Source organism: Solea senegalensis, linkage group LG20 (genome assembly GCF_019176455.1).
Source record: "Solea senegalensis isolate Sse05_10M linkage group LG20, IFAPA_SoseM_1, whole genome shotgun sequence".
NCBI classification, from domain to species: domain Eukaryota; kingdom Metazoa; phylum Chordata; class Actinopteri; order Pleuronectiformes; family Soleidae; genus Solea; species Solea senegalensis.
In genome coordinates, this window is record NC_058039.1 from 9,759,153 (window position 1) to 9,786,557 (window position 27,405).

Sequence of the window (27,405 nt, forward strand, 5' to 3'; positions counted from 1 at the left end):
TGATGTTCTGACTCCAAAACACACAACTGTGTTTCCAGGAAATGAAAAGTATATTGTGATGCTTGCCCTGTGTCTTTTTTTTCTTCTCAAGTTACTGGACTGGTCAGTCACGCTGCTCAAATATAGATTCAAACTGTAGTTACGTTAGAGCTCTTGTCAGTGTTTGAGCTTTTGTTTCGCATGGTGACATGTCCACACTGCACACAGGAAGTGACGGATGGAGGGGACAGCAACTTTCCACAAGTAAAGGGAACCTGACTGAAAACATAAAGATGTGCTCATTCTTCTTTAACCTCTTAAGTCTCAAAATGTCTGTCTGGACTTATTTTAACCATGAAAGGGCCAGAAAATGTCCTGTGAGTTTACTGCCTTTGCCCATTTTTACAGAATAACTTTCAATATCTGGTGGATATTTACAATTTACTGCATGTTAAAATAGTGAATTAACTATTTAAAATGAAGGGGAAAACACTGTAGTTGTCCACAAACACCAGATGTTGGGTATAACAGTAAATTATTTTAAAAATAACTAATACTTTGTTTGAGTTTTTGGCTCAATGTCCAAAAACAGGCCAAAAAATGGAAACGATGTACAGGCATTGTTCCATCTCTCTCCTCTCTGGTGACAAAGACGCTGATTTGACACACACGTTGGCTTTGACGTGTAACTTCCCAGCTTTCAGAAACATTTGGAATTTTTTCCGATGGCACAAACCGTTGCGTAATTATGGTAATGCAAAGTGTTCTCGCGCGAACGTCATTCAGCAAGTTGACTGATAAACCACCTCCAGCTGCTCCTGTGCTGCCGCTGTATACAGGCAAACGCTCCCTCGGTAGGATCTACTAGCGCTGTCTGTTTTCAGATGATGCATCGTAATAACGTCAAGACCAACAAAAATCAGCAAAAGTTACAGACTGCAGCTTTAATACGGGCCCATTTTTCCTCAGTTCGGTGTAAGCGAAATGTCCCCCGCCCCCCTATCCCGTGCTTTTACGGCCGTGTGAAGCACAGAGGACAAGCACAGACCTGAGCACTGGGAGTACCGACTTTCAGCCTGGAACCGTGGTGTTTCTTCACAGCCAACAGTTCACTGCTGGAAAGAACATAGAGGTGGCTGTGTCCATTCAACTCTGTATGCATGCACGTGCACCCAACCACACAAACACTCACACACACACAGGCCAATTCTGTCTGTGGCGTGTATGATGCAAACATATTTTTCATAGGTGTGTGTGTGTGTGTGTGTCTCTCTGTGGATGCAAGGACAATGAGGTGAAAGTCGTCTTTGTGAGGACACGTTGGCCAATCTCCATGACATCAAATGAGGTTTAGGGTTAGCAGCAGGGTATAGGGTATAGGTGATTTAAGGGCATACAGTATAGGCTGACTATAGGGCAAGCGGTGTGTCTATATGTGTCTGAAAGGCATTATAGAAAGACGTGCATGTGCTCGTCAGAACTGTGCACTTTCATGTCTCCGCTTCACACTTGCGCTCTGCAGACACATTTGACTTCGTCATGTCTGGAGTCAGTCAAGTCAAGGTTCCCTTTGTGTCCCCCTCGTCTGCGCCGAGTGAAAATTTCAGATTTTTAATCTCTCTCGGGAAATCTATGCTGGCGAAACAGGAAGCAAGATAATGTATCTTTGTGTGTGAATATGGGTGTCAGCTATGTACACTTGAGGACAGGTTTTTGTTATCAGCGCTACACCTGCCATTCATAAACACATAGACCAACGGCGGCGACTGTGCTCTCCGCTGCGTTTAAGTGAGCATGTGCTCGGTCATATCCACGTGCGTATCTTTTGAATTAAGGGAGCAATTCATCAAGTGAGGCAAGAGCGGTGACAGTGAAGGGGGAAAAAGGTGCGCACAGGGTTTTAAAAATGTGGCGTCTTGTGTTCCTTAAGACTGACACTAAGCTCTGTGCTGTGGGTGTGTTTGGGTTTGAGCACACAAAGCAGAGTCTTTGACTGGAAGCAGCAGAGGACCAGGGTTTTTGCAGGCAGCAGGATTTGACATCGGCTTATTTCCTGTCATTGACTGCAGGTCACATGGCAAATGCGTGGGCACGAGATAGTGGAATGCGTTAAAGGGGTGAGGCTCTTGCCACAATCACACACGCACACACACACACACACACACACAGCTGTACGTGCAGCTGGATACATAAGGAAGACACACAAATGTACGGAGCGCCTAAGAGCATGTTTACATGTTTATTCTGGGATGCAGAAAGACAGGGGTCACAGCAGGAAACACACACACACACACACATCCACCCACACATTCTCAAACTCTCACACTGTTTGGACTGATGGTGACAGTTCAGGGTGGAGAACACTAAAGGCACTGACTCAGCCTTCACACTCTGGGTCAGACACACAGTTTATGAAGTCAAGGTGCTACACTTTGGCAGCGACAGACAGTCCGGTGCATAGATATAGAGACATTTCAACAGTGTGGCTGTTGCACATATGCAAGCATGAGAGATACACCCACACAAACACACACACACAGTGCAGCATGTGTGTGTTTGACATTCTGTGTTTCCCACTGTTATAAATCTTGTGTGTGTGAATGAACATTTTTCACCCAATCAAATCACACAGAGAGAGATCCCCACCCACTCCCACTCCCACTCCCTCACTGTTCCACTTCACCCCACACTCTCTCTCTCTCTTGGTTATAGACTTACATTTCTACAATGAAGCAGCAATAAAAAAAATTAAAGTTGTCATCCGAGGCATGACATCCTCTTATCACCAACTACAAAGGCACATGCCCACTTCTCCTTTTCTGTCTGCGCGGTGATTGACTTTGTGCGCGTGTAGGCCGCGAGTGCTGTGCATTATTCCTCTTTGTGAGCGGACATCTCAAAAACACGAGTTCATCCTGAACTGCGGCGTCCTCACCGTCTAAACCGGGTGTCTCTTATTTGAACCACATTCAAGAATGTACATGGTAAAGCCTACAGTATATCACAGTAGGCCACTCACACCCTATGTGGCCCCACTGTAACGACTGCTCCAGACACATGCACACACGTGTGCCAATACTGTGGCCTTGATGTGGGCTGGTGTGCTGTGTCTGCTCTGAGCGTCTGCAGCTGGAGGCCAAGGCTGCAAGAAGAGAGGAAGAAAGAGAAAAGGGGAAGGGAAAGAGGAAGACATGGAGGGAAGTGGAAAACATCATCATAATAATAATAATAATAATATAAAAAGGTCGGGGATAGAAAGGTAAATAATTCAAAAAGGAGTTGGACTAAGGCGGAATGGAACCAAAAACAAGGAGGAGGAGTTAAGGTAGGTGTAATTCATCCAACCTGACTTTATGATTTAGTACCACAAGAATGAGGAAGATGTGATAACATGTGATGACAGTGATGAGGAGGAGAAGGAGGCAAAAGATTCCACAGGTGTTTGAGTGGAGACGAAAAAAAAATGTGCTAACAAAATGGAAAATGTGACATGTTTTAGCACAGCTATAGCACAGCACAGAGGGCCCCAGTTCCAGTGTGGGAGTGTGTGAGAATGTCAATGCCGTATTCTGTTTTTTGGAAGGGGTGGTTCAAAACCGGAACATACCATTACTGTACCGGAACTGACTCTGCTTGAACCATAGGCCAGGCCCAGATCGTAATACTTTTCATCTCAATTTCATGCGAAGCGTTCTGTCACAGCTGAACATCCACACTGCTGTGAAATTCTGACTGACCCTTGTTCAAAGAGTGTGTGTGTGTGTGTGTGTGTGTGTGTCCAGTCAAAAGGTCAGGGTGCAAACCAAAACATCCTCCCTCAGTAAATAGGTAAGTTGTTTGTTTCTCCATAAGTCTTATGAGAGAGTATGTTGTTCTGTTTTGAATGAAAACACTCAACATTTCACATTATCTTGTGTGTCAGCTCTTAGTTTCAGTTCTTTTAAAAAAGAAAAAAAGTGCCTAAATGATCAATGGCATCAAAGCATCCTCTTATTATTAGTCATCCTGTGCGTTATTTTGCTCAATTTGAAAGACACTTTTCTCAATACAATCCTCTCAATCTTTCAAGTTTACCTTCATACTCAAAACAGTGTAGGAAAGTTTCTACAAAACAAATATGTCCCATGTGTGACTGATTTTTAGTATGACTATTTAATCAGACACATGCCACTTGTGTCAAGGTGTTGCAAGTTTCAAACTGAAAGGCCACAAGTTAAAGAAGGTTGGCAGCTGTGCTTCCTCAAAGTCCCAGCAGTCTTGTAGATGAAGTGGATGATGCACTGACACCATCTACAGGTGGAGGGGAGAAGTGCAGGTCCAAGGGAGAAGGAGGGAGGAGCTAAATGTGCATATATGTACAAGATTAAAACCACTAATACTGGAGCAGCTAATGAAAGCATTGCCGTTTATGTATTAAATTAAATTAAATTAAATTACATTTTGGAATGCGAATACAACAATAATACTACTAATAATAGTTCCATGTCATGTCTTGTGTCCGACCAAGAAATGAAGTTTTGATAGGATACAAAAACAAAGTAATCACTGTTGTGTTTCCCCCTCCGACGACACAACGAGCACTCGACAGCCGAGAAAAGAAAGGCTTCGATAAATGGTGCCATCACCAAACTCAGCACTCATTTTACGCAGCCCACAATGGCCTAATTCATTCACTCTGCCGTGCACATTCACATCCTCTTAGACGATGACCATGTAGGGGGAAAAAAAAAAAAATTTGCACTGAGGAAACATAGTTTAAGTATTGAGCATGTGACTGTTTAGCATGGGATCAGAGCTGACGCTGCCCTGGAACTGTCGTTTCATGGATTCTTGGTCTTCTTTGAAGAGTTTATAGCGAAAAAAAGCCCTGGAGTCAAAAACACACAGACTTTTGTCTAAGAATAAACCAAACACTGGTATTTACATAAACAGATCTTTGTGAGGAATTAAGCAAGCATTTTTCCTCTATTTTTCATTCGCAGCGTCACCCCGAGGGCTGAAAATCTATATTAAAATGACGCATAAGTGGCTGTATCTGAAAGGGCCGCGTGTGTCAGTATCAGTATCAGACTGAAAATACTCAACATTTTACACTATATAGTGTCTAAGCTTTTGGTATTTGTCACAGGACTAATTCAACTTAATATCTAATGCCTAAATGATGAATAAATCCAACTTTATTACATAATATGTGCTCCTAACCACATATGTCCACAAGTCACAGTTCCAGCATTTTTCAAAGGAGACTTCTTGTCTCTGTCGGGCTGTCGTCTCATTTCGTGCTCACAAAATAACTTGTGACAGAATAACTGATCGCGACTATCCTTTCATTTTGTCATCCAGAAGTGCATTCCGTTAGCAGATTAAAAGCTCTTTGTCCTTGTGCTTAGTCTTTGTTTCACCGCCTTAGGGGACGAGGCAGCAGACAGCTGGTGCGAAGAGACGGCTCTCGACTATCCTTTTACACTTTTATATTTGTGTCACAGTTTCTCTTTGACGAAGTGAAACCTGCAGCCTTAGGGCACCGCTCTCTCTCTCTCTCTGTGTGTGTGTGAGTGTGAGTGTGAGGACCTTACAGTGCTATCTTTTGCACAGGTGGATCTCTTCTTCCTCCTGGTGTCAAGTGGGCGGGGCCTAGGTGCACGCAGGCCAAAGCGAGCTCCTCTAATTTCCCTGGCAAATGTTGTCACCACAACCAGTCAATTTTCTCTCCTCCTCCTCCTCCTCCTCCTCCCATTTCTCTTCCACTCCTCGCCTCTGTCCTCCATCCCTCACTCACTCCCTGTCTGTGTGTCAGAAGTCCCACGTATCCCAGGAGGATAAGATGCCATGGAGGCCTTAGGAAGAACAGCTCTATGCGTGTGCTCTGTCCTGTTCATCCTCACAGGTGAGGAGGGTGTTGTTTGTGTGTGTATATGTGTGTTAAGGTGTCTCGCTGGTATGTTGTTGCTTGAGTAGTGAGTATTGTTGTGGTGCAGTCACTGTAGTCGCTGTATGTGCTTGGTTGGCATTGCAAAAGTCAGAGGTGAGTTGAGGAAGTTTTCTATGTTTTTTTGGGTTTTTTTGTGGCGCACCGTAACAAACTGTTCTCTTAAAACGTTGTGAAATCGTCTTATAGTCTTTAAAACACTCCGAGGTCAGAGAAGCAGTAATGAAACTGGGTTGTGTAATTAAAAAGTACTAAGAACCAAGATTGGGGTCAAACTAAGCTACTAATGCAAATGAAATGTCTGTATGACTTTATAAATTTAGCCCGTCTTCTACCGTTGCCTGTTTTGTGAAGCTTTAAGAGTCCATGGAAAGAAGAAGTGACCTGGGCCACATTTTGGTGACTCAGTGACTAAAGTTGAAGACCAGATACATCCAACAGGAAAGTCCCACAAACATGGACACTCCCCATCGCTTTGATGTTTGTATTATCAACCTTCCATGAGGAGCACTTATTTGTCTTATCTGAAAGAGGTCGCATGATGGTGGTGTTCGGATACGCGCTGCGTGACTTTATTTAGTGTCCAAACAACTTGGATGTGTGTGAGGGCGATAAGAGGCAGGTGCTTGTGGGTCTCCACATGTGCCCTTTCACCTCAAAGACCATTGTCAGTGTAATCCTAATTGTTTGGGGAACAACAGTGGAGGAGCGGGCTCGGCACACTTCTCCTCATTCTTCCTTTTCATGGCAGCTCAGCTGTTGTAAACAGAGGCACACTTCTGCATACACACACACACACACACACACACACACACACACAAACAAATGGGCCCGCAGCCTTGTTACAGTGGCTCATGCCATGGGGGCGTCTGCGCTCAACAACAACATTTTCAAATCAAATCATTGGTTTGAATGGTTCCTGAAAAATAAATACATAGAAACACATTCTCTGACTTTTAAGATTCTTAAATGTGGATATTTTCTGGAAAATCAGAATCTTTATTGTCAAAGAGAGCAATGTAACTATCCGACTACACTTTTTTTCTTATCTACAAAGATTAAAAAAAGAGAATCACTAACAGATAGATAAACATGTTTGCGTGTATCGTACGCTTACAAAAATTTACATTTCATGTCACATTGCACAGTTAAAATGATTTTTAAATCGTTTAATTGCACCAAAGTTGAGATATCTTTGGTTTGTGGACACATTGTTCACAGTTTCCCAACATGTCAACTAATCGCTTCATGAAAAAAGAAATAAAAAGATTAAATGATGGTAAAAAACAATTGCTTGTTGCCGCTCTCAGTAAAGTTTTAGTTCCAGCACACTGAACAGTCTTTCGTTACTATGTCCTCCGTCACCTCTGTGATGAAACCGAGAAAGAGAAGCAACACAGTCAGAGCGGTTGAACAAAGTGACATAAGAGAAAAGAGAAGTTAACTTTAAAAGATAACTGTGGACACAAAAGTGTGAGGCTTTAGTAAGGTTGTTGTTTCACAGTAGCACTTCCTACTCACATGCTGCTGCTGCTGCTGCTGCTGCTTAACTCCACTTGGCGTCCAAACAATCAATGAATTCACCTCGTACTAAAACTTATATGTATATATATATACATATATATATACACATATAAATATATATATGTATATATTCAAAGTCTGACATGGTGAGACATATGAAGAGACGATAGCTCTGTGGAGAGTTATAAAAAAGCTACTGCAAGTACAGACCAAACATTTCAGTTTTTGCACCTTCACATTAACAGCATTTAACTAGTGAAACACAACCAGACTTTTATTTTGAAATAGTCTTTTACTTTTAAATAGAGGGTGTAAAAAAAACATTGTTTCTTGTGTTCTATTGTCTCCTTTAAACCTTTTACTTGTGGTCCTTTACTTTATGTCAGTGTGGCCCTCTGGCAAAAGAAATGTTGCCCACCCCTGATTTAGACGTAGATATATATGTGTTCACAATGTGTTCACAATGACAGACAAGGTCAACATGCAGGTGAGCATTGTTTTCAGTCTGTTACCAGCGGAACAAAGTGCCTGGTAACCAGCGAGATGCAATAGCAGTCATGTAGTAACTTCAGAGCTCAGCTGTTTGTTTTGTGGCGATTTGGGATGAAAGAGACAGGCCCCGTCTTGCCTGACAGCAGTAACACAGTAATGATCTGGGTCAATATTAACTCACTACAGTTTCAGGACCTGGACATTTTGACGACTAGGATATATCCTAGTTTGCAAGAAGACCTCACAGTCAACACGGCTCTTGCTTCATCTTTAAAAATTTAAAAACTTTTTCACTCTTCACATACGTTAATAAACATATTGTTTGTGTATTTTTTATGAGATCTTGTTATGTCCAGCTCAGCTTCTATACAGTCAGGCTCAAATAGACTGTGTACAAACAAGTGTTACACTCATACCGTTACGCGCAAAAATTGTGCCATTGAAACCCATTCAAAATCTTCCCTAAAAGTGTAATTCATGCATTTTATTATATCTGGGTGTCAACTTTTGTCTTTGCCTCATTTTGGCATATTCGGCATATGGAGAAAAACATACTATTTCCACTAGAGGGCACCGACGCAAGTGTTTGCATGTAGTATGTTGAAAATAATTCCTATTTTCTGTTTTTCTTAATCTGAAAACATCCTGGCATCGTCACAAAAACCGTAAAATCTTAAGTATGAATTAGTATTTCTTATGTAACTACTTAGGTCAGATGTACTGTAGGTGAAAATAAATCCACTCAATGAAAGTAGAATATAGTTCGTGTTTGAGACAACAGTAAGTGTTCCTTTACCTTGTTAACCAGTTTTGGTGTGTGTCTTCCGCCTTTCTATAATAATGTATAATCGTTTTTATAACTTGCTTTGTAAAAAAGCACATTTTTGTGCTTAGTGGTACGAGTGTGACTAATATTAGACCCGACCCTAAGGGCATAAGTGTCTTGTACTTTACAGCTCATGGATATTTCTTGTGTGGATGTGTTGTGGTGTGAAAAGGTGACAGTGTCTTATTTTTCAACATTGTTTAAATGTGGTAACTTGATCAGGTTAATAAAATGACAACCAATATTGGGTTTTAAGTAAAAAATATATCTTAAATTAAAAAAACAGAAAGTCATGAATTATTAATACTGACTCTTTCCCTCCCTCTTCTCTTTTCCTACATCATCTCCACCACCACAGAGGTCAGCGCTGATTTCATCTACATACCTTCATTGGTCCATCACGGCGTTGAAGGGAAGTCCCTGCTTCTGGCTGTGGAGACTCGCTTTCCACTGGACAAAGCTGACATCCAGGGAACTTGGTCCCACACCAGGTCGAGCGGCACCAGGACCACATTGGTGACATTTACCAAAAGGGACGCGATCACTAACATGATGTACCGCAACAACCTCTTCTTTAAAGTGCCAAATATTTCTTTGGCAATCCATAAATTACACCGTGACGATGAAGGGGATTATCATCTGAGTCTCAACATAGAGTTTCACAACAACACAGGCCGGGTGATCAAGGAGGAGAGAAATGTGCGGGTGACAGTGGACGGTGAGTTGGTTCTAGCATCCTCTGTCATGATGACCATCTTGTTGATATTCAGTGGACACTGTGTCAAACTGTTTCGTCTCTTCTCAGTCCCTGTGTCCAGTCCAGTCATTGCAAAGAGCCCAACCTATGCAGTTGTTGAGGACAAGGCCAATGTGACCATGACTTGCTCTGTGGAGAGAGGAACACGCGTTGCATTCCAGTGGATGAGGGACAATGTCCTGCTGGGCACCAGTACCAGATATCACTTCTCAAAAGGCAACGCTACATTGTTAATTAGCCCCGTGAGGAAAGAAGACAAAGGAAGTTACCGCTGTGTGGCCGGCAACCCGGTCAGCCCGGGCCGACACAGCAGAGGCCTGGAACTCAATGTTTACTGTGAGTAGATGCGTGTATCTACCTTTATTCTTCCTTTTTTCTCCACACCAAGAGTTGTCTTTTATGATATAGAGTAAGTAGAAGGATGTTTTTAGTATTGTGTCATGTATAAAAAATATCTCAAGCTCAAAGCTTACAAGAAACATATTATATAAAGATACAGACCAGTGGTAAATTACAGATTATAGTGTTAGACACATAGCAATATCAGCGTCGTAAAGTACAAATACTTCCTGTATTCCTGTATTTAAGTACAAAATTCATGTGTCTGTACTTTACTTTGTTATTTATATTTCTAGCAACTTTTACTTTTACTCCACTACATTTCCTTTAACAATCTTTGTTACTACCAAATAAAATCAGAAGTAGATGAGTTGGTAATGGTCAGGAGCAGAGCCGGGAATTGAACGCACAACCCACTCGCCCTACCACTGAGCTACCATCCTAACTCCTCACTTTTACTTTTACTTCGACAACTTAAGTACATTTTATATCAGAACATTACTTTTGATACTTCAGTACAGTAAATGTCGTATACTTTAAGACTTTTACTTTAGTAATATTATAAAAAGTGACTTCAGCTTCTACCAAAGTCATTTTCTTGTACTTTTACTCAGGTATCCCTTTAAAGATACTTTATACCAGACTGAGCAATATACATTAAACATGGACCACTATTTTAGACTGTCATCATCAGTGCACAGTGACATTTCTTTCAGTGTTGGTGTTTTGAATTCATCAGTGACAATAAGAAAGTGAAAGTGACTCCTTTTGCAAGTTTAATCCAATTCACGCCGCTGAAACGTGATTGTTTTTTTAAGAATGATCACACAGAGTCTGGCTCTACAGATTGTGTGCTGATACAGTGTATGACTTCAGCATAACTTATTTTATTCCTGATTATTTGGTCAAGCGCGAGGAGAAGGATTCCTGTTCAAAGCTGAACAAAAATACAGGATCTCAGACTTCTTGATACACTTGATTTGAAGCTTTTATTTGCCATAACTGTCAGCTGCTTTTGATTTTTTATTTGATTTATTGTGCACAATAAAATACGCAAAAATATATATATATATGTAAAAATGAATCTCTGAACTCTATAAAAGGCAATATACCTCGACTACACATTCAAAATAAATAGATAAATATGAGTTTCTATAGACAACAATGATACATAATGATATATTTATTCATTAAATGTGAATATTAGTGCTGTGAACACCAGTTGTTATCCATAATAGCAAAAAAAATCTAATTCACACTGCTGAGCTTACAGCACCTCTAGCCTCTGGGTTTTGTTTTACTTCCCTTGTTGTCTAGCATGTGACCCTCTTACCATCACTCGCTAACTTGTGATTAGATAGGATTAACCTGTGTGAACCTGCCATGTAGACAAAGGTAGTCAACTGTTGGTGCGACTGCACTGCGAGTGCGGGTCCATCTTCATTGGTAATCCTCTCTTTTAACTTCACTGCTGATTTAAAAACATTTGCAGCGAGTACAAAGTGTGCTCTCTTGTGCGCCGGTCTCCTTGAAGAACTAGGTTGCATGTAAATGTCTGTCAGTCACAAACTGACAACTAAAAACATGTGGCTGATAAGGAAAAATATTTGCATGGGAGTAGAATAATCTCACAGAGCTCCACTGTCGTAGATACACAGGTAAACTCCTGTGTGAGGTTGAACCTCAGAGACTCTATTTTTTACAGTAATCTTGTTGTTGTCAGTCTTGTATAAAGTACCTTTAAGCGATACTTGAGTAAAAGTACAAGAAAATGACTGAAGTGAGTTTTTTTTTTATAATATTACTAAAGTAAAAGTCTTAAAGTATATGGCATTTCCTGTCCTTAAGTATCAAAAGTAATTTTCTGGTATAGAATGTACTTAAATTTTATAAGTAAAAGTAGTATAAAGGTGAGGCGTTAGGATTGAGCCATTGAAACTTAGTGGTAGGGCGAGTTGTCTTTCAACTGGAAGGCTGTGGGTTCAATTCCTGGCTCTGTTAGTCTATGTGTCCTTGAGCAAGACACTTAACCCCATGTTGAAGTGTGTGAATGGCAAAACTATAGTGTAAAGCAGCTCATCAAGACTAGAAAAGCTCTATATAAATACAGACCATTAAAAACTCTTCTTCTTCTGATTTTATTTGCTAGTAATGAGTAACAAAGATAGTTAGAGGAAATGTAGTAGAGTAAAAGTAAAAGTTGCTAGAAATATAAATAACAATGTAAAGTACGGGTACGTGAATTGTGTTTCTGTACTGACGCAACACAAAAGACACGTTTTACGTACATTTATGCCAGGTAACTTTGTTGATTTGTCCAATCTCCTTCGCTGGTATATTTAAACTGTGGGTGTGTCATCTAGTAACTTGGCACTGAGTAGTGCACTGCCATCACTGTCATCATTTCTGTTTGCGTAGACAAAAGCGTGTTTGTGTCAACGTTGAGGAGAGTCCTGCAGCAAGGAGCCACTGCAAACTGTTAAAATACCTCCTTTGTGTTTGATCATGCTAAGTTTCTGTCCCAGTCACTCTTTATTTATCTTTATGTTCGTGCACAACTGACAGCGTGTTTTTCATTCCCTAAATGCGTGTGTTTGAACTGAGGAGGCAGTTTCATTACATTTTTCTTTTATCATTAGAGTGCACAGACATATACAATCCTGTAAGTTAGCATTAGCCTTGTTCCCTCCACAAAATCCATTTTAAATTCTTTTACTGGATTGTAAACAAAACTTTATGACATCACGTAGGCACCCTTTTAAATTATTTTTTGAAGCCCAAATATGGGCAGATTTATGATACTTATATCATGTTTTGAACCTTATGTTGACCAACAGAACACCTTAAAGCCCCAGTGTGTAACTTCTGTTGCTAAAACACTGTTAGCTGCTGGGGGTTGTGCAGAGAAAAACATTCTTAAAGGTGGCGTCTTTGCTCATTGATTGACTATAGGCTGCACTGCCGAGGCTGTATGTCTAAAGATTGAAGAACACAGACTTATTTGAACTCGTATAACTCGACAGGCCTCAGTGAGAAAAGCACGTGTGTGAATAATTACATTAATGGTGTCACAGTGGCCCGGCTACTTGGAGTGAACGGAGCCATTGTTTGTGTTATCTATAAAACCCTGTGCATTTCCTGTGAAAACATGTTAAAACATGTGTTGTGAAATGTCTGTGAAGGTTCATGGTAGTCCTTCAAGTGCTAAAAACAAAGGCAACTGGACTTCTGTTAAGGCACGTTGGTTTGGTTCGGTACATATTTTTTAGTACCAGAATAATCGTATTGTACGGGTGGAGCTATGACCCATGACGGTCAGCTTTTGTCAACTGGTATTTCTTCAACGCCCACAGTCTATTCTCATACAAAGCTTGACGTCTTCTTCGATGTCCTCTGTTGTTGTCTGATCTGTCGCATTCTGTCTTTGTTTGTTGTCACTGCACCGGTACAACGCCACGCCTACCAAGTAAGGGTACTGTGCTGGAATCCCCAGGTTTATAAACCCTTGGTGGCACCCTGAGGTCATTACCATAAACATCATGTGAGTTGTTGAGGTCACATGAGCCAAGGTGTGATCCATCAGGGACATTGTTCCCCCTGAGTACCATGCGTGCCGTTAAAGTCACATGGGTCAAGGTGTGAACTTGGGGGAGGGCCCTCAAGACAGCATTGTAGGCGGCTGACAATTGATATCTTAAACCACCTCTTCTGTTCCAGAAAGGTCACTCTGAATGGACATAGAAGGCTTCCTTTAACCCTCTTTCAAACCACCTGTCTTCTCTGTCCAAAATATGAACATTAGCATTGTCAAAAGAGCGTCTTTGTCGTGCCATGCGTCGGTGGAGTGGTTGTGATGTCTCACCTACGATCACAAAATCTCAGGTGTAAATTATCATGTCAGTGATGGCTGAGTTCCATTTCGCTTCCTCAGTTTCAGAGTGCATGATTATGCTAAAATGGCTGCTGCTGTGCAAAGAGCCCATTCCAGGGTGTATGTGCTGATCTGGAACCTGGTTCTTCTAAAAGTTCACATATCTGATGTTCAGCACATAATTGCACAATATAGCTGTGTCTCTGAATCCACTGTCTTCCCCAAATCCCCTGTAGATGGGCCGTACAATCTGGAGGTGAACTCAGGCCAGGGCCTGCGGACAGGAGAGGTGTTCACCATCAACCCCGGAGAGCTGGCCTTCTTTGAATGCCAGGCAGATTCCAACCCGCCCAACAGCTATGTCTGGATCTCCAAGAGCCACAATTCAACCCAGGTCATCACAGAGGGCCCGCGGCTAGAGGTGCTGTCCTACAGACTGGCGCAGCCTGAGGAGTACCTGTGTCGTGCCTTCAACAACGTGACGCAGAAGCAGAACGAGGCCCAGTTCACTCTGGTGGTCGCCGGCTTAGGAACAGGTGGGTTGAGGGCGGAGCATGCGGAGAGGGAGCAGAGCGTGGGCAGGAAAATGGGAATCCTCACAGATAAACACGTGTGTCATGCCAAAAGCAGAAGAGGTCGAGACTAAACACTACATACTGTACATTAGCACTCAGGTAGAAACACGATTGTTCATTTATTTGTTCTTTTTTAGCCAATTTATCTGTGTGGGAGGAGCTAGATAGAGCCAGCCCCGCCTAACAGGGTGAATGGTGGGTAAATCAGTAAATACAAAAAAAAATCACACAAGTTTTAAAACATATACAATAGAATTATGAAGGAATTTAATAGTTTCTTGGTCTGTATTGTACAGAACATTAATGACACCAATTATTCCACATCACTGCACGGTGTTTGACAAAATGTTCATGGACATGTGAATTATTGCTGAAATAATGCTAATGTTTCACTCCATATGCAAATGAGCAATATGCGTGTGAAAAATAGTCACTAACTTCAATTTAAGAAAGGTGAAGTGCACTTCAGCAGCAACAACCGATCGGCTTTTAGACAGCTGGATATAAATAGTCGGTGTGCGTGTTAACAGGTGAGAAGCAAAAACAGGTTATGTATATGACAGGTTTTATTCCTGTTGCTAAGCTCCAGGGCCCTGCAGCCTGTATTAAAGTTCAGAGGCTGGGAAAGTAAACAGAGGATGACAGCTGTTGTGTTTGTTGACCAAGTTTTATTGCATGTAGAGTTTCTGTGTGCTGAATGCGCCGTTGATATGTCGTCGTGGTGATACCGAGAAGGGCTCGCGCTGATACCGGCTATGGTCGGAAAAAAATATTGTTTAGTTTATTGAGTAAACGGAAGTCGTGACTGCATTCATCTTTCTATGGGATTCATTTTCTTTTTTTTTATTAGAATCACTCGTGAAAGAGCTCCCGGACGACCAACTTTATGACTTTGAGTCGGCAATCACTCACTTTAAGCAATGAAAATGTTCATGCTTATCTTTATAAATGTAATATTTACATTTATAAGTTCCTCTTGATCTATAGCACTGTTGCTTTATATTGGCAGAATGTAGGGGTTATGATATGTTATATTGTGATTTATACAGCTATGCTAAAAAAAATGGATATACAACTCCTTATATGGACGTCCTGGGGGTGTTGTTGTGCTGTTGATTTAGTTAGGATTTTTTTCTTTAGTAGTGATATAATGTTGCGATAATTGTGCAGAAGTCACAAAATTAAACCCGCTTTTACTTCATTTTCGTTCATAAAAACGAGCCGTGACGTGTTTTCCAAATTTCACCAATTGGATGCGATTTTCAACATTGTGAGTCGTTTTTGCTCAGGTGTGTTTATAAAGTTGGTGAAAATGAAATGTATTTGCCTATGGGTCGTGCTGAAAAAGAAGAACGAAGGTCACCTGACATGATGCAGTATCTGAAACATGTCTTTTTCTTCACTCACACTCACTTAACAGAGCAGCTGTTGCAGTTCAGTCTGTGTAGGACAGGGTCATTATTCAAAACAGTGATGATGTATCTCATTGTGTGGTTGCTGTATTGATATGCTGGGATAATATTAGCAAGGTATTGCCACGTTTTCCCTTCAAATAAGTCTATTTTAAAGAAAGCTCTGATGAAAAAAATGTCTGCCAACTAGTGGACAGAGTCTTTACTACAACACAACACATTTGTGATTTATTGATACAGCCACAAACCACGCCATGACATAATGAACACTTTCACTGTATCAATATTTTCTTGAATTAATCATTATTATTGTTTGTTTTCTGTTTACAGGCAAAGAGAAACACACCCAGGGCGGCGACGGTGTGTCTCCACTGGCGGTAATAATTGTCTGCTCGTTGTTCATCATTGGCTGCATGCTGCTGTTCTTCCTCAGGAGAAACTGCCATCCCAAAAGAGGTAAGACAATGTCTTTCGCTGCTGCTGTTGTTTCATCCTTTTAGGTGTAAAATCCTCATTTTGCCACACTTACATTAACATTCTTCTCCAGCTTAAGGAGACACAACTATGTCACACCCACTTCCTACCTTTTTTTGTTTTGTTTTAAATTAGTTTTTGAAAGATGAATTAAATATTCATGCTTTCTCATTTTTATGACAGGTGGTCTAACACATTTGTTAAGCACTGTACTGTCATATGTTCACACTTCTTATTTCAAGCAGCTCCGATCCAATATTTACAGCTGAAAAACTCGGTTACATGTCACCTTTTTGACACGATTTGAGGGAAATTAAAAATAAGTGAAGCCCTCTGATGTCTGCTCCTCACCGGACTGCCTGAGGTCAGAGGACGTTTGTGGCCGCACATCTATGACTGTACCAAACTATCATCCTTCAAAACCCATTTTAAAACCCTCTGCTACAGAATTGTCTTTATCTATTATTTAGTCAAATAGAAGAGAGACACAGTGAGAGCAGCCGTACATAAAAATGTGGTCTTTATTTGTGAATAATTATTTCCTTCTTTCTCTCCGTTCTCACAGTACTTATGAGCATTTACAACAGGTAAGAGGAATCAATGCAGACACTATTCACTGTTTCTGTAATTTACATTCTGTATTTGCTTTATTAAATGCATATTTGGATGTTTTTTGGCAGACCGCTGACCGAGCAGAAAAGACCTCATCGTTCAGGTAAGCTACAGATGTCTTTAGATGTCTAGCTTCATATTTACAGCGATATAACATAGTGTAGTACTTTGTTGTTTTAATAATGCTACAATGAGCATACACTAGTATTATTATTATTATTTCTCAATCTGTTTAAAATAAGACATTGTTCAGTAAAAAATAACAGCTGCTCCTAGGTTGAAGTGTAAAATATTTAGTGTGACCGATCCTTAAACTCACTCTTTAAGCTGGAGTTGAACCCTAATTAGAAGCATATTTATTAAAGCTGAAAAATAAGTCTTGGTTACATTGCATTATGTCAGTTTGACAATTTGACAGTGAGTATTCACTGGTATTAAAACCCATATGTGTGTCAACAGGTCACGAGGATGCAACAGAAGACTTTGGCATCTACGAGTTTGTCTCCATACCAGGGAAAATGGACTCTGCACAGGTATAAAACACGACATGCATGGACATAACTTAGCTTCACCAGTGAAGCAGAAATTCCTTGTTTTGACTAAATACACTTGTCAATTTTCCTATGCAACTGTCCTCTAGGTATCATGCAGATCTCTGGCCCGCCTTGAGTCCGTTCAGGATATGCACACCACCATTTACGATGTGATCCGACATGTTCCCGAAAGCCCCAGTCACAGTTTGCTGAAGTGATTTCGCCGCTGTGGAGCGGAAATGTTGCCGTATGGTCATTTCACTTGAAGACTCTTGTGTAGCTTTATTCCACTTAGTCTCTGTTTTCAAAGACTGAAACACTGTTTTTTTTTGTGGCCCACTTGTTTGCAAAAGGGAGGAAGGAAACAAAGGCGACTACACAACCTGATCGTGCACTGCTATTGTCCAGAGTTTGGACAGATTTTGAATAACTTGACAATGTTTGTATGAATGGCTTGTTTTTTTATGTGAGAGGATAACTGATGTTCAAATGGCTAGGCTTTTTCGATTCAAAAATAATCCTACTAAACAGATTAGCGGTAGCCGTCTTTATTTTAGTTACACCCTTACATTTAAATTATTATGTAACATAAAAGTTGAATTCTAAATTAATTGCGTTTAACATTTCCTTTCAAAGAGAGTGTTATGATGAATGGATTTTCTTGTATTAAATAAATTTAGGTTGAATGTACTGTATATATTGTACATGGATGACACCGCAGATTCTTTATACGTATTATTCTACTGTATGTTATTTTTGCTGACATCTATTTATTCCGACAGGAACTCAGTCTCATCAAATGTAGCATTTTGTTCTGCTCAACCGTGACACAGTGAAATGCTGAAACAGACTTAAATTCTTAAATTATTGTACAGTTTGCATTCACACGTTTGTTTTGTACTTTATTAAAGATACTGGTTTTTAGATGAAGACAATGCATTTTGTTTCATGCTATTGTTTTATTTGTGAATCTCTGCTTCGGGGCTTCAAATGAACACTGGCTCCGTCACAGATCCTGGAGGAAAAACTGTCAGTTGTTCTGCGACTTCACAGTCGGCTTTTTTGTTCGATGCTCTGGCTGTGAACCCTCCAAACTGTTACAAGTGTGCAGCCCGTACGTGTTGTCTGGACTTTGCTGCCGAGCGTTTTGTCTCTCTCTCTCTCAGCCCGCGTACCTGGCTAGAGACAGGGAGACAGGCAGCACAACAGATGGATGGTTCAGCATGTGGCCGAGTGTCCTCCACCTGCTCCCGCCGACATCTTGTCACAGGCAGATAAAAATGTGTACACAAACACACACGGACAAACAAGACCAACAAGTTTGTGTGTGTGTGGAAGAAAAAGAAGGGGCAAAGGGAGGACTGAAAACAAGCACGGAGAACCAGATACAGGGATGTGTCCTTTAAGAAAATAAGTAAGAAATGTATGTGAGACTGGAGCAGGTTACTTTGGCACATGTTGGCACACTTGTCAAAATTCAAATCCTAGTTAAAATATTGTGTATTTTGTTTACTCTTTGCAGAGTACAATGCATATCATGATGATTCTCTCCATCATAGCAGCATGCAGTTTATTGAATCTGCCTCTAATTATAGTTTATGAACTGACCAACTGAGTCCTCCGTGTCTCTGTGGAGGCATCTCCGGGTAGTGGCTGCCATCTGTTCCGTCTCAGTGTATGCTTTGAGGGAGAGGCTCGACACTGTAGATGACTGCGCAGCAAACAACAGTGGAGTAAGTTCACCTAACAGTGTGACCTCACCTTCATTTGACTTGGAAATAGCCCGGGGCATCATTAACCAGGAACTAGCTCTCACAGCTCCTGCCAGACTTTTAACCAAACACTGCTCAAAATAACACTCAATGGGAGCAGGCTGATGGATCTGCATCAATAATTAATTATTTGGAACCGCTTACATCAGGGGCAGTTCTATTAACTCGCAATGCATCAAGTTGGAGGAGGTGGCAGGACATGACACAATCACTTTTGCTCATGACAGGACTGAAGCTTCGCAACAAAACAGAACTAAGTTCTGTGGAAAGTCATTCAACCAAAATCTGAAAAGTTAAAGCAATATTATGAGGAAAAAAATGTTCTTTGAAATGTATGTATTTACAGGACTAACGATTATTTTCATAACTGATTAATCTGTCGATTATTTTCTCGGACGATCGAGCACTCATTTGATCCATAAGATGTCAGAAATTGTTGAAAAATTATGTTCTCTAATATCCTGTTTTGTCCACACAACATCCAGAAAATATTCACATTTAAGATGCTGAAAAATCTAAAAAATGTCTTTTAATTATTGAAAAAACACTCAAACCATTAATGAGGATCAAAATAGTTGAGTAGTTTAGTAATTGAATAATTGCCCTTGACACCTGTGCTTTTCCTGTTGTCATGAGCTAGTTCACGAAGCCTCATTAGACCAGGGATCATAATAAAAGTAATGATTGTAATAGTAATAATAATATCATATAACAGCTCTTTAATATTAACTCCCATTTATTTCTACTCTATGATGTGAAATTGCCACCATCAAGTGGTGAATCAAAGCACTACATGGATCACAGTCATCTTTTTAAGTATACACGTTTAATTATAGTTTTTATACTGAACAACATACATTTTTTAATTCAATGCAAAATATTGCAGTACTTTCACCTGGGAGATTCTGCCAATTGATGTCACGCGAAGGGCTCAATAGTATCAACTAAAAACGACATTTCCCAGTATGCTTTGCCACCTCTTCTTACCCTCTTCGCCGGTCACGTGACTGTCAACCATGACTTCCTGTTCATAGTGATGGAGGCGCATCGCTAACAACAAAACTCAGCTGTGGCTTTGTTCACGTATCCGTCCACTGACACTCGCGGACACTCACTGGAGCTACGATGCAGAAAATCAAGTCTCTCATGGCCCGGCAGGTGAGCGGAGCAGCGCCACACACAAGGCGCACAGGCCCGGCTGCTGCTGGCCGTTTGCCTCTGACAGCTGCGGCTAGCTAAGCTACGAGGCTAATTTGACAGCTCGTCGTTTGGTTCTTGGTCAAAAACAGCCGCCTATAATGACTAGAACAGCCGTTTGTCTCGCGTAAAGACAACGCACGTTAACGAGCAGCCATATACGTGCTGTAGCTGTGAGAGTTTACCTGTAGAAGCACGACAACAGTGGACACGGGGCGACAGGGAAGTTCTCAGTTTACACAGCAGCAACGTTACACTCGACACTACAGACACATGCCCGTCTGTTCCATTGTTTTACTGTAAATAGTTGGAAACTGATGAACAAGCTATGTGAGACCGTAGGACATGTTATAATTGGAGACAAGACAAGTTTTGTGATGTGGCTGTAACAGTGATTCTGTGTGTGTGTTTTTTTTTTGACAGGGTCTGAAAAGTCCTCAGGAGAGCATGGCAGATCTTAGTCCTGTAGAGAACCTGAGGATCCCGAGCAAGGTAATGTTTATGTTGCACTCATTTCCTTTTAATGATTCATTCATTCATTCATTCATTCATTCATTCATCCATCCATCCTCCACCGCTTTATCCTCCACATGAGGGTCGCTGGTGCCAACCAGCTGACAGGGCGAAAGGCGGGGTACACCCTGAATGGGTCACTGGCTTTGCGGTCATTTTTGAGGGGGTTTACATGCATAAAAACTCTGGAAATATGGCACAGAGGTCTGGTGCGGCAAAAATATGATATTGGCATAGTGCTCACTCACTACTGCTTAATACTCCACATGAGGGTTGTGGTGGTTGCTGGTGCCAATCCCAGCTGACATAGGGCGAAAGGCAGGGTACACCCTGGACAGATCGCCAGTCCATCACAGGGCCACATCCACACTCTACGGTCAATTTAGAGTGTCTAATTTGTCTAATCCCCAAATCTGCATGTTGTTATCATATCACAATAATGCAATAACGATATTTGTGATGATATTTCACAGGATTTCAAAATAAAAGTGTTATGTTATGGAACGATACACAGTGAAATCAAAAATGAATAACCTAATAAAAACAGTAAACATGCTCATATACATATCATTTTACTAAATACATTTAAAAGTGTGATTCATGTAACCTTAGGTATTATTATTATTATTGAACATATTGCTCACTGTTCATGTCAATAGCTAACAATCATATTTAGTGTTATATTCTGTCTAATGTAGCTACAGGAGGAGGAGGAGGTTGTGAGCCAGTTCTCATTATAACTTGATATTACAGTAAGTGGCAGCCCGCATGCAATCGAGTGGGGGAATTTGAGACCTCTGACCTAGACCCACTATTGTATATGGACATAATAACTAAATATCTAAAGACATTCAAGGTATGCAACAACAGAAATACTCATGGATGAGTGAGGTTGCACACATAATGTGTAAACGTAGACGTTATAATAGCGTTTGATATCGAATGCAGACCTCTGAATTATATATTGTTATATTGTGAATATCAATTTTCTCACAGATATTTATTAGTTTCTTTTCGACATTCACTGTGTAATAGAGTGACCAAATGATAGAGCATTATCATATTGCGCCATAAAAATATGAATTACTCTGTAATTTAATGCTAGGATGAGAATATGAATTATTTACAATGTTGACATAGGACAAAAAGGTGGGGTACACCCTGGACAGGTTGCCAGTCCATCGCAGGGCCGACAGACAACCGTTCAATTTCACATTCACACCTACGGTCAATTTAGTGGGAACAATTAACCTCTACATATGTTTTGGATTGTGGAAAGAAACCGAATTACCCGGAGAAAACTCAGAAAGGATTCAAACCGGCGACTTTCTTGCCATGAGGCAACAGAATAAACGTAGACTGTGGCAGATTTTGTGATATTGAATCCACAAATCTTAAGTGTACCATATCAAACTATTATTTAAAACTATTAATTGCAGCTCATAATGTATCCACATTCTAAATAGTTGATAGCTACTGTCTTCCATTCAACATTGTTGTTAAATTGCTGAATTGTCCACGCTGCTTTGTGTTACTTAATACATATGAAAGTCCTCTCTGTACAACTCAGCAGTCACATCACTCCCACAGGTTTTCCCCCAAACAGAAGTGTGCAAAGAGTGAAGGCCCCCCATTTATATCACTTAAGGACACATTTCACATCAGTCCCAGCACCGATGGTGTGAAACACGGTCTGCTGGTACAATATTGTAACATTTCTTTGCATGGTGGCGTTTTGGAAAACGTAATCAGTCATGCTTACTCACAGGAAGCATTAGTCATTATACACTTGTACATAGTCAATTTGTCATGGGGAGACGGAGCCAAGTGGCACACTGTGTCTACAGTGATGTAAAGTCACTCACTTCCCGTCACCTCAGTGCACTGCTTGTTGCTTGCTGGGCTTTGACTTTGCTTGAAAATGCTGACCTTCTGTTAATGTTGCAACATTTGAAAGGTTGGTTTATTCACAGTGTCGGTTGATTCAACCCGACATGTAATTCCTCACTTTTCAGGGAGCTCTTTTTTTTTGCTTGGCCTTGAAATCTTCATCATTTTTTTAGTGCTGTTGCCACCATGTAAAAAGACACCTGTGTGTGTGTGTAATTAACACAAACTGCGTCTTTTGAAAGGCTGAAGCGTGTTATTATTCTCATAATGAACAGCAAATACAGGCTCATGGACGACAACATATGGCATTGTACTCGGTTAATCTATCGGTTATTGAATGATAGGATTCTATACTAGACAATAGTGCAGTGTTGTTGCTGGACTTGTTGTAGAAAACCTCTCGTGACACAGATGAAGCTCCGATAAGATAAGCCTTCACTTTACCAGATGGGAGTGCCTCGGGAAAGATGTGATCCTTTTCACGGGACGCATGTCGCACGCCTCCCTCTGGCTTTGGGTTTGACATAATTTGATGTGGACAAACTGGATTTGCAGTAATTTAACACCCTTTTGCCGTTGTAGGGGAGAAATGTTCCCCTTTGAATTTCACGGCCGACAAGAATCGCTGTGTGTCTTATCATGAGCGATTTCTTTGGTTAATGTAATATGAGGATGTGTGGTGTTAAAAGAGATAAGAATTGGACCAGAATTTGAGACGCGTCTCTCACCAGTTTTCTTTCCAGAGTGTTTGAAATCTTTTGCTTCCCACCTCTGCCAGGCTTGTTCTGTATTGTGTGGCTCTCTTTGAATTCTCTCTCCAGTTATCGACAACGCTGTGATGACTTTGTACGTCCTCCTGCGTTGCGAGCATCAACAATCCTCTTTCTCTAGTCTACACTGATTTGTTTTGTTTTTGGCACGATGCTTTCTCAGGTGACAGCTCAAACCCTTATGAAAGATTTTATACTGTGTGTAAATAGGGATGTAACCCTCACTTTTAACTTGATTTTTAAAAGTTTTGAGAATAGTGGTTTGTGCTATGCCTCAATAAAAAAATCAGTTCTCAAGGGGGCTAATATATTTGGACCCTGGTAGTGTTTGGTTTTTGTGGAATAATTTAATTTCTGTGTGCAAATAATATATATTTTTGTATATAATAATGGAAGCATCCAAAATAAAACTAGGATTTCCTTCCAGGAAATGAGCTAGCACCCATGTTAATATACTGATGTGAGTCCCGTAATTAGCTGCAGTTATTTGTCCTTTTAATGTGGTCAGATGACATTAACAACTGCCGTGCTGTTTATCTTCATATTAAATATGTATATCAGACAATCGCAGTACGGGTGGTGTAAGAAGTAAATGTGTTACCCTTGGCTGATGATATCGACAGAAGCTAATTTGAGTCGCGAGTTCATGCGATGAAACCAGATTGGAGCTGTTAGAGCTACTGTGATTCATAAAAAAACATTTCTGGTTTTCTGCTTTTCAACAAGCATCTGTTTGAGATGGTTTTCAAGCATCTGTTACAGTCAAGAACTCTGGAGAGTTAAGACTTGTGCATCAGTCCTCAGTTAGACAAACTGTCGGTAATGGTAAAGATTTAGCTCTGCAAATATAGGAATCCAACAAACTTTGTTCTATATGAGTCACTTGAGCTGGTTAACATCTCTGCGGTGTCCATGGCAACACACCATGGAGGAAGCTGCTCTCCAGGATGGGAGGTTGAATCCCATGTTTATTGTGGTTTCTTGTGGGATAATTAATGTCAGGGTAATTTCACAAAGCTGTTCAACACTAAGAAAGGTCCAAAATACAGTCTGAAAGCTACTGAACTGAAGAAGTTATAGGTTATTGCTGCCAAAGAAGGGTTTACCTTATTTACTACAAAGGTTTCACATATTTCACCAGTGTGTTCAATGAACACACATGCCATTGTTTGTCTTTTTAGCTTAAGCAAACTAAAACTCAGGGTCTCTTTTTGATTAAAGGTAAATGGAAGGGACAACTTCAATCAGTTTCAATCAATATGTGTGTATATATGTGTATATATATAAAAAATTATATATGTATATATATATATTTTTTTTTTTAAACACTAAAAAAATAGTAAAAGCGAACATCTCAAACCTCAAATTTTTTTTTTAGAGAGGGCTTAAAGACAGGAAGTCAGTCGATGTGCCTGATGTGCCAAAGTAATTCATTCCACCATTTTGGAGCAGTGACATTTAAAAACAATTAAAATAATAATAAATAAATAATAAAATCAATCTGGAAACTAATTGAGATGGCAATTGCAATTTCAAAATAATCGTAATTCAGTATTTATTTAAAATCATTCGGCCCTACTAATTTCCTAGGTATTGGACATTTTCTTTATCAGTGTTATTTGCAGTCCAGGGTTTCCATTTAGATTTGAAGACTCACATTTGTGCTGGGTTCTGTTTTCAGATGCTCGATTCATTTTGGCCTCAGCATTTAATTTAATTTAATTTAATTTAATTTAATTTAATTTAATTTAATTGAACAGCTCAGTAAACACTTGGTAGGCTATATAGGAGGCTATAACACTTTAATCTATACCATTTATTTTATTATTAATGATGCTATTATTGAATTGAATGAATTGCAGTTCTTGCAGAATTGCAATAAATCAGACTTGCAGTACACATCTAAGTGGCACTGAAGTTCACTGATACAGTGATATTATAGTGACTAAAGCATATTGTCCCAGCCTTAGTAAAATAGTCCTTTCATTACAAAGCCGTGACCACCACTGCTGCTACTGCGGGCAACACTGCAGTACTTAACGCCCCGGTCTGTGTTGTAGGGTGCTTGACTTTGTGTAAGTATTATTATGATACTTGATATGATGCATAACGCTTGGAGCCATTCGTGTGCTTCCCACCATTTGAGCTGTGATTCACATCATTTATAATCATGACAGCGACATCTGGCTGACTGCAGGGGTGGGCAGAGGATGCAGGGAATGAGTGACGGATGATGCTGTCAAGTCATTATTTGGGAGTCGCATCACTTGAGTGTTTGAGGATGTCTGACTAATAAAGGAATAATCTGTTATGTTAGAAATCAATCATTTCCATATACTCCCCGAGACAAAAGCTTGTTTTGAAAACGGCTTCAGAAATTAACCCTTTAAAACCTAAGCCTCAGAATGTCTGTCTAAAAGGGCCAGAAAATGTCCTGTAACTAAGGGCTTTTGCCCATTTTTCCAAAATAACTTTCAGTATCTGGCAGTTATTTACAATTTACTGCCTGTTAAAATGGTGTATTAACAATTTAAAAATGAAGAAAAACAAAAAAATGTATTTAGGAAAAACTTTTACATGTTAAATTTGAACAGTATCAAACATATTTACAATATATTTTTTGAGTCTTTGTCTCTCAATGTGCAAAATCAGGCCAAAAACAAAGACGCTGATTCTCCAGCTTCCTTGAACAGCGCGAGTGAAATTACCGTAATAACCACACATTGGCTTTGACGTACAAATTCTCAGCTTTCAGAAACGGTTGGAAATTTTCTGATGCAAACCGCCGCATAATTATGGTAATGCCGTCATCGGTGATACACTCGGTGTTAAAGGATTAACCACATGAACATAAGCTAACATAACAAATTCTCCAAAACTTGAAACTAAACGGTGATGTTAAAGAGCCGTAGAAGATATTCACATTTAGAATTGCACATTCAATTAATTTCTGGCTTTTCGTTTCAAAGCTGCATCAACTCAAATGCATAATTGTTGAATAATTGTTGTTGTTACTTGTTTGACCTTAAATGAAAAACCTACCGTATTTAAGCCCAGAACAGGTTGTAGTATTATGTTCTTCAACAGAAGAGTCTGATTTGTTTAGCCGTGCGCGGGGGGGACAGTTTGATGAACTTCAGAAGTCTGTGTAAATTGCCACAGGCCATTTTTTAAAATAAATAAATAAATGAATAAAATAATGGGTTGTTGAAGTGGAACATTTGATTTGATTGCCTTTAGCAACAGTTTACCTCAGGGGGTACCAATCTCTTAAAAAAACATCTGATCCCCCCTGTTCACCTGCTGCAGTGTCCTCTTATGTCCTCTGCATGAACACATGCTAATCTAGGCAGGGAGTTGAGTTTAATCACAGTTGACTTTAAAAAAAAGAAAAGAAAAAAGTTTGCCCAAGAGTGTGAATATTTCAAAGGTTCACAGAAAAGGTCTTGTGGGAGGGGGAAATAATGTTATACATGTTTAATTTGTTCTAGAAAACTAATTACAATCACAACCTTGGAATATATTGATTTGCAGAGGGAGACGTCGAAAGAAAAAATAAACGCGTTAAATAATGCCAAACATTCAACCACTTTGATATTGTCGACGCTGCTTTGTGGTTCACACTAAAAACAAACCAACAATCCCTCTTTCACGACTTTCCAATCCAGTTCCCTTCAACTCCCCATGCAAGTCACTTTTAGATCCTGGTACGTGATTTCTGTTCTCCCTCATTAGCGTCACCATTATTGTGTGGAAATGCAGCGTTCAAATCAACAAGCCTTTTAATCATTAGCACAAACCCTTCATACTGACTAACTCTCTCTATATTAATTGCTGCACTAGATATTTGGGGTTTCCTATTGATGCGGGAATGTAGCCAAAAGTAGAGCTGATATCATTGGATGACAACATTGGTTTGTTTCTCACCTGTCAGCTGTTT

General features: G+C 40.2%; 2 protein-coding genes across 8 annotated transcripts in view; both read left to right on the forward strand.

Moving 5' to 3' along the window:
* Positions 1-2,691: 2,691 nt before the first annotated feature.
* Positions 2,692-18,258, forward strand: hepacam2 (HEPACAM family member 2). 5 transcript variants are annotated; one of them, XM_044051963.1, is made up of 10 exons: positions 2,692-3,807; positions 5,575-5,866; positions 9,109-9,468; positions 9,556-9,843; positions 13,954-14,253; positions 16,035-16,160; positions 16,744-16,765; positions 16,859-16,893; positions 17,250-17,323; positions 17,431-18,258. In XM_044051963.1, the coding sequence occupies exons 2-10, from the start codon at positions 5,809-5,811 to the stop codon at positions 17,539-17,541; spliced, it is 1,374 nt and encodes a 457-aa protein (XP_043907898.1). In that variant the 5' UTR covers positions 2,692-3,807; positions 5,575-5,808; the 3' UTR covers positions 17,542-18,258. The 5 variants fall into 5 exon arrangements, with proteins under 5 accessions (XP_043907898.1, XP_043907899.1, XP_043907900.1 ...); XM_044051964.1 differs by having other exon boundaries at positions 2,692-3,304; XM_044051965.1 differs by having other exon boundaries at positions 2,692-3,304; positions 5,777-5,866.
* Positions 18,259-20,082: 1,824 nt separating this feature from the next.
* vps50 (VPS50 EARP/GARPII complex subunit) overlaps positions 20,083-27,405 on the forward strand; it is a 95,650-nt gene continuing 88,327 nt past the window's right edge. For 2 of the 3 annotated variants that reach the window (XM_044052606.1, XM_044052607.1), the window contains exons 1-2: positions 20,087-20,253; positions 20,716-20,784. In XM_044052606.1, coding sequence (XP_043908541.1) covers positions 20,221-20,253; positions 20,716-20,784 — 102 coding nt within the window. In that variant the 5' untranslated portion in view covers positions 20,087-20,220. Of the gene's footprint in view, positions 20,254-20,715; positions 20,785-27,405 lie in introns of all 3 variants that reach the window. The other variant, XM_044052608.1, reaches the window with a different exon arrangement.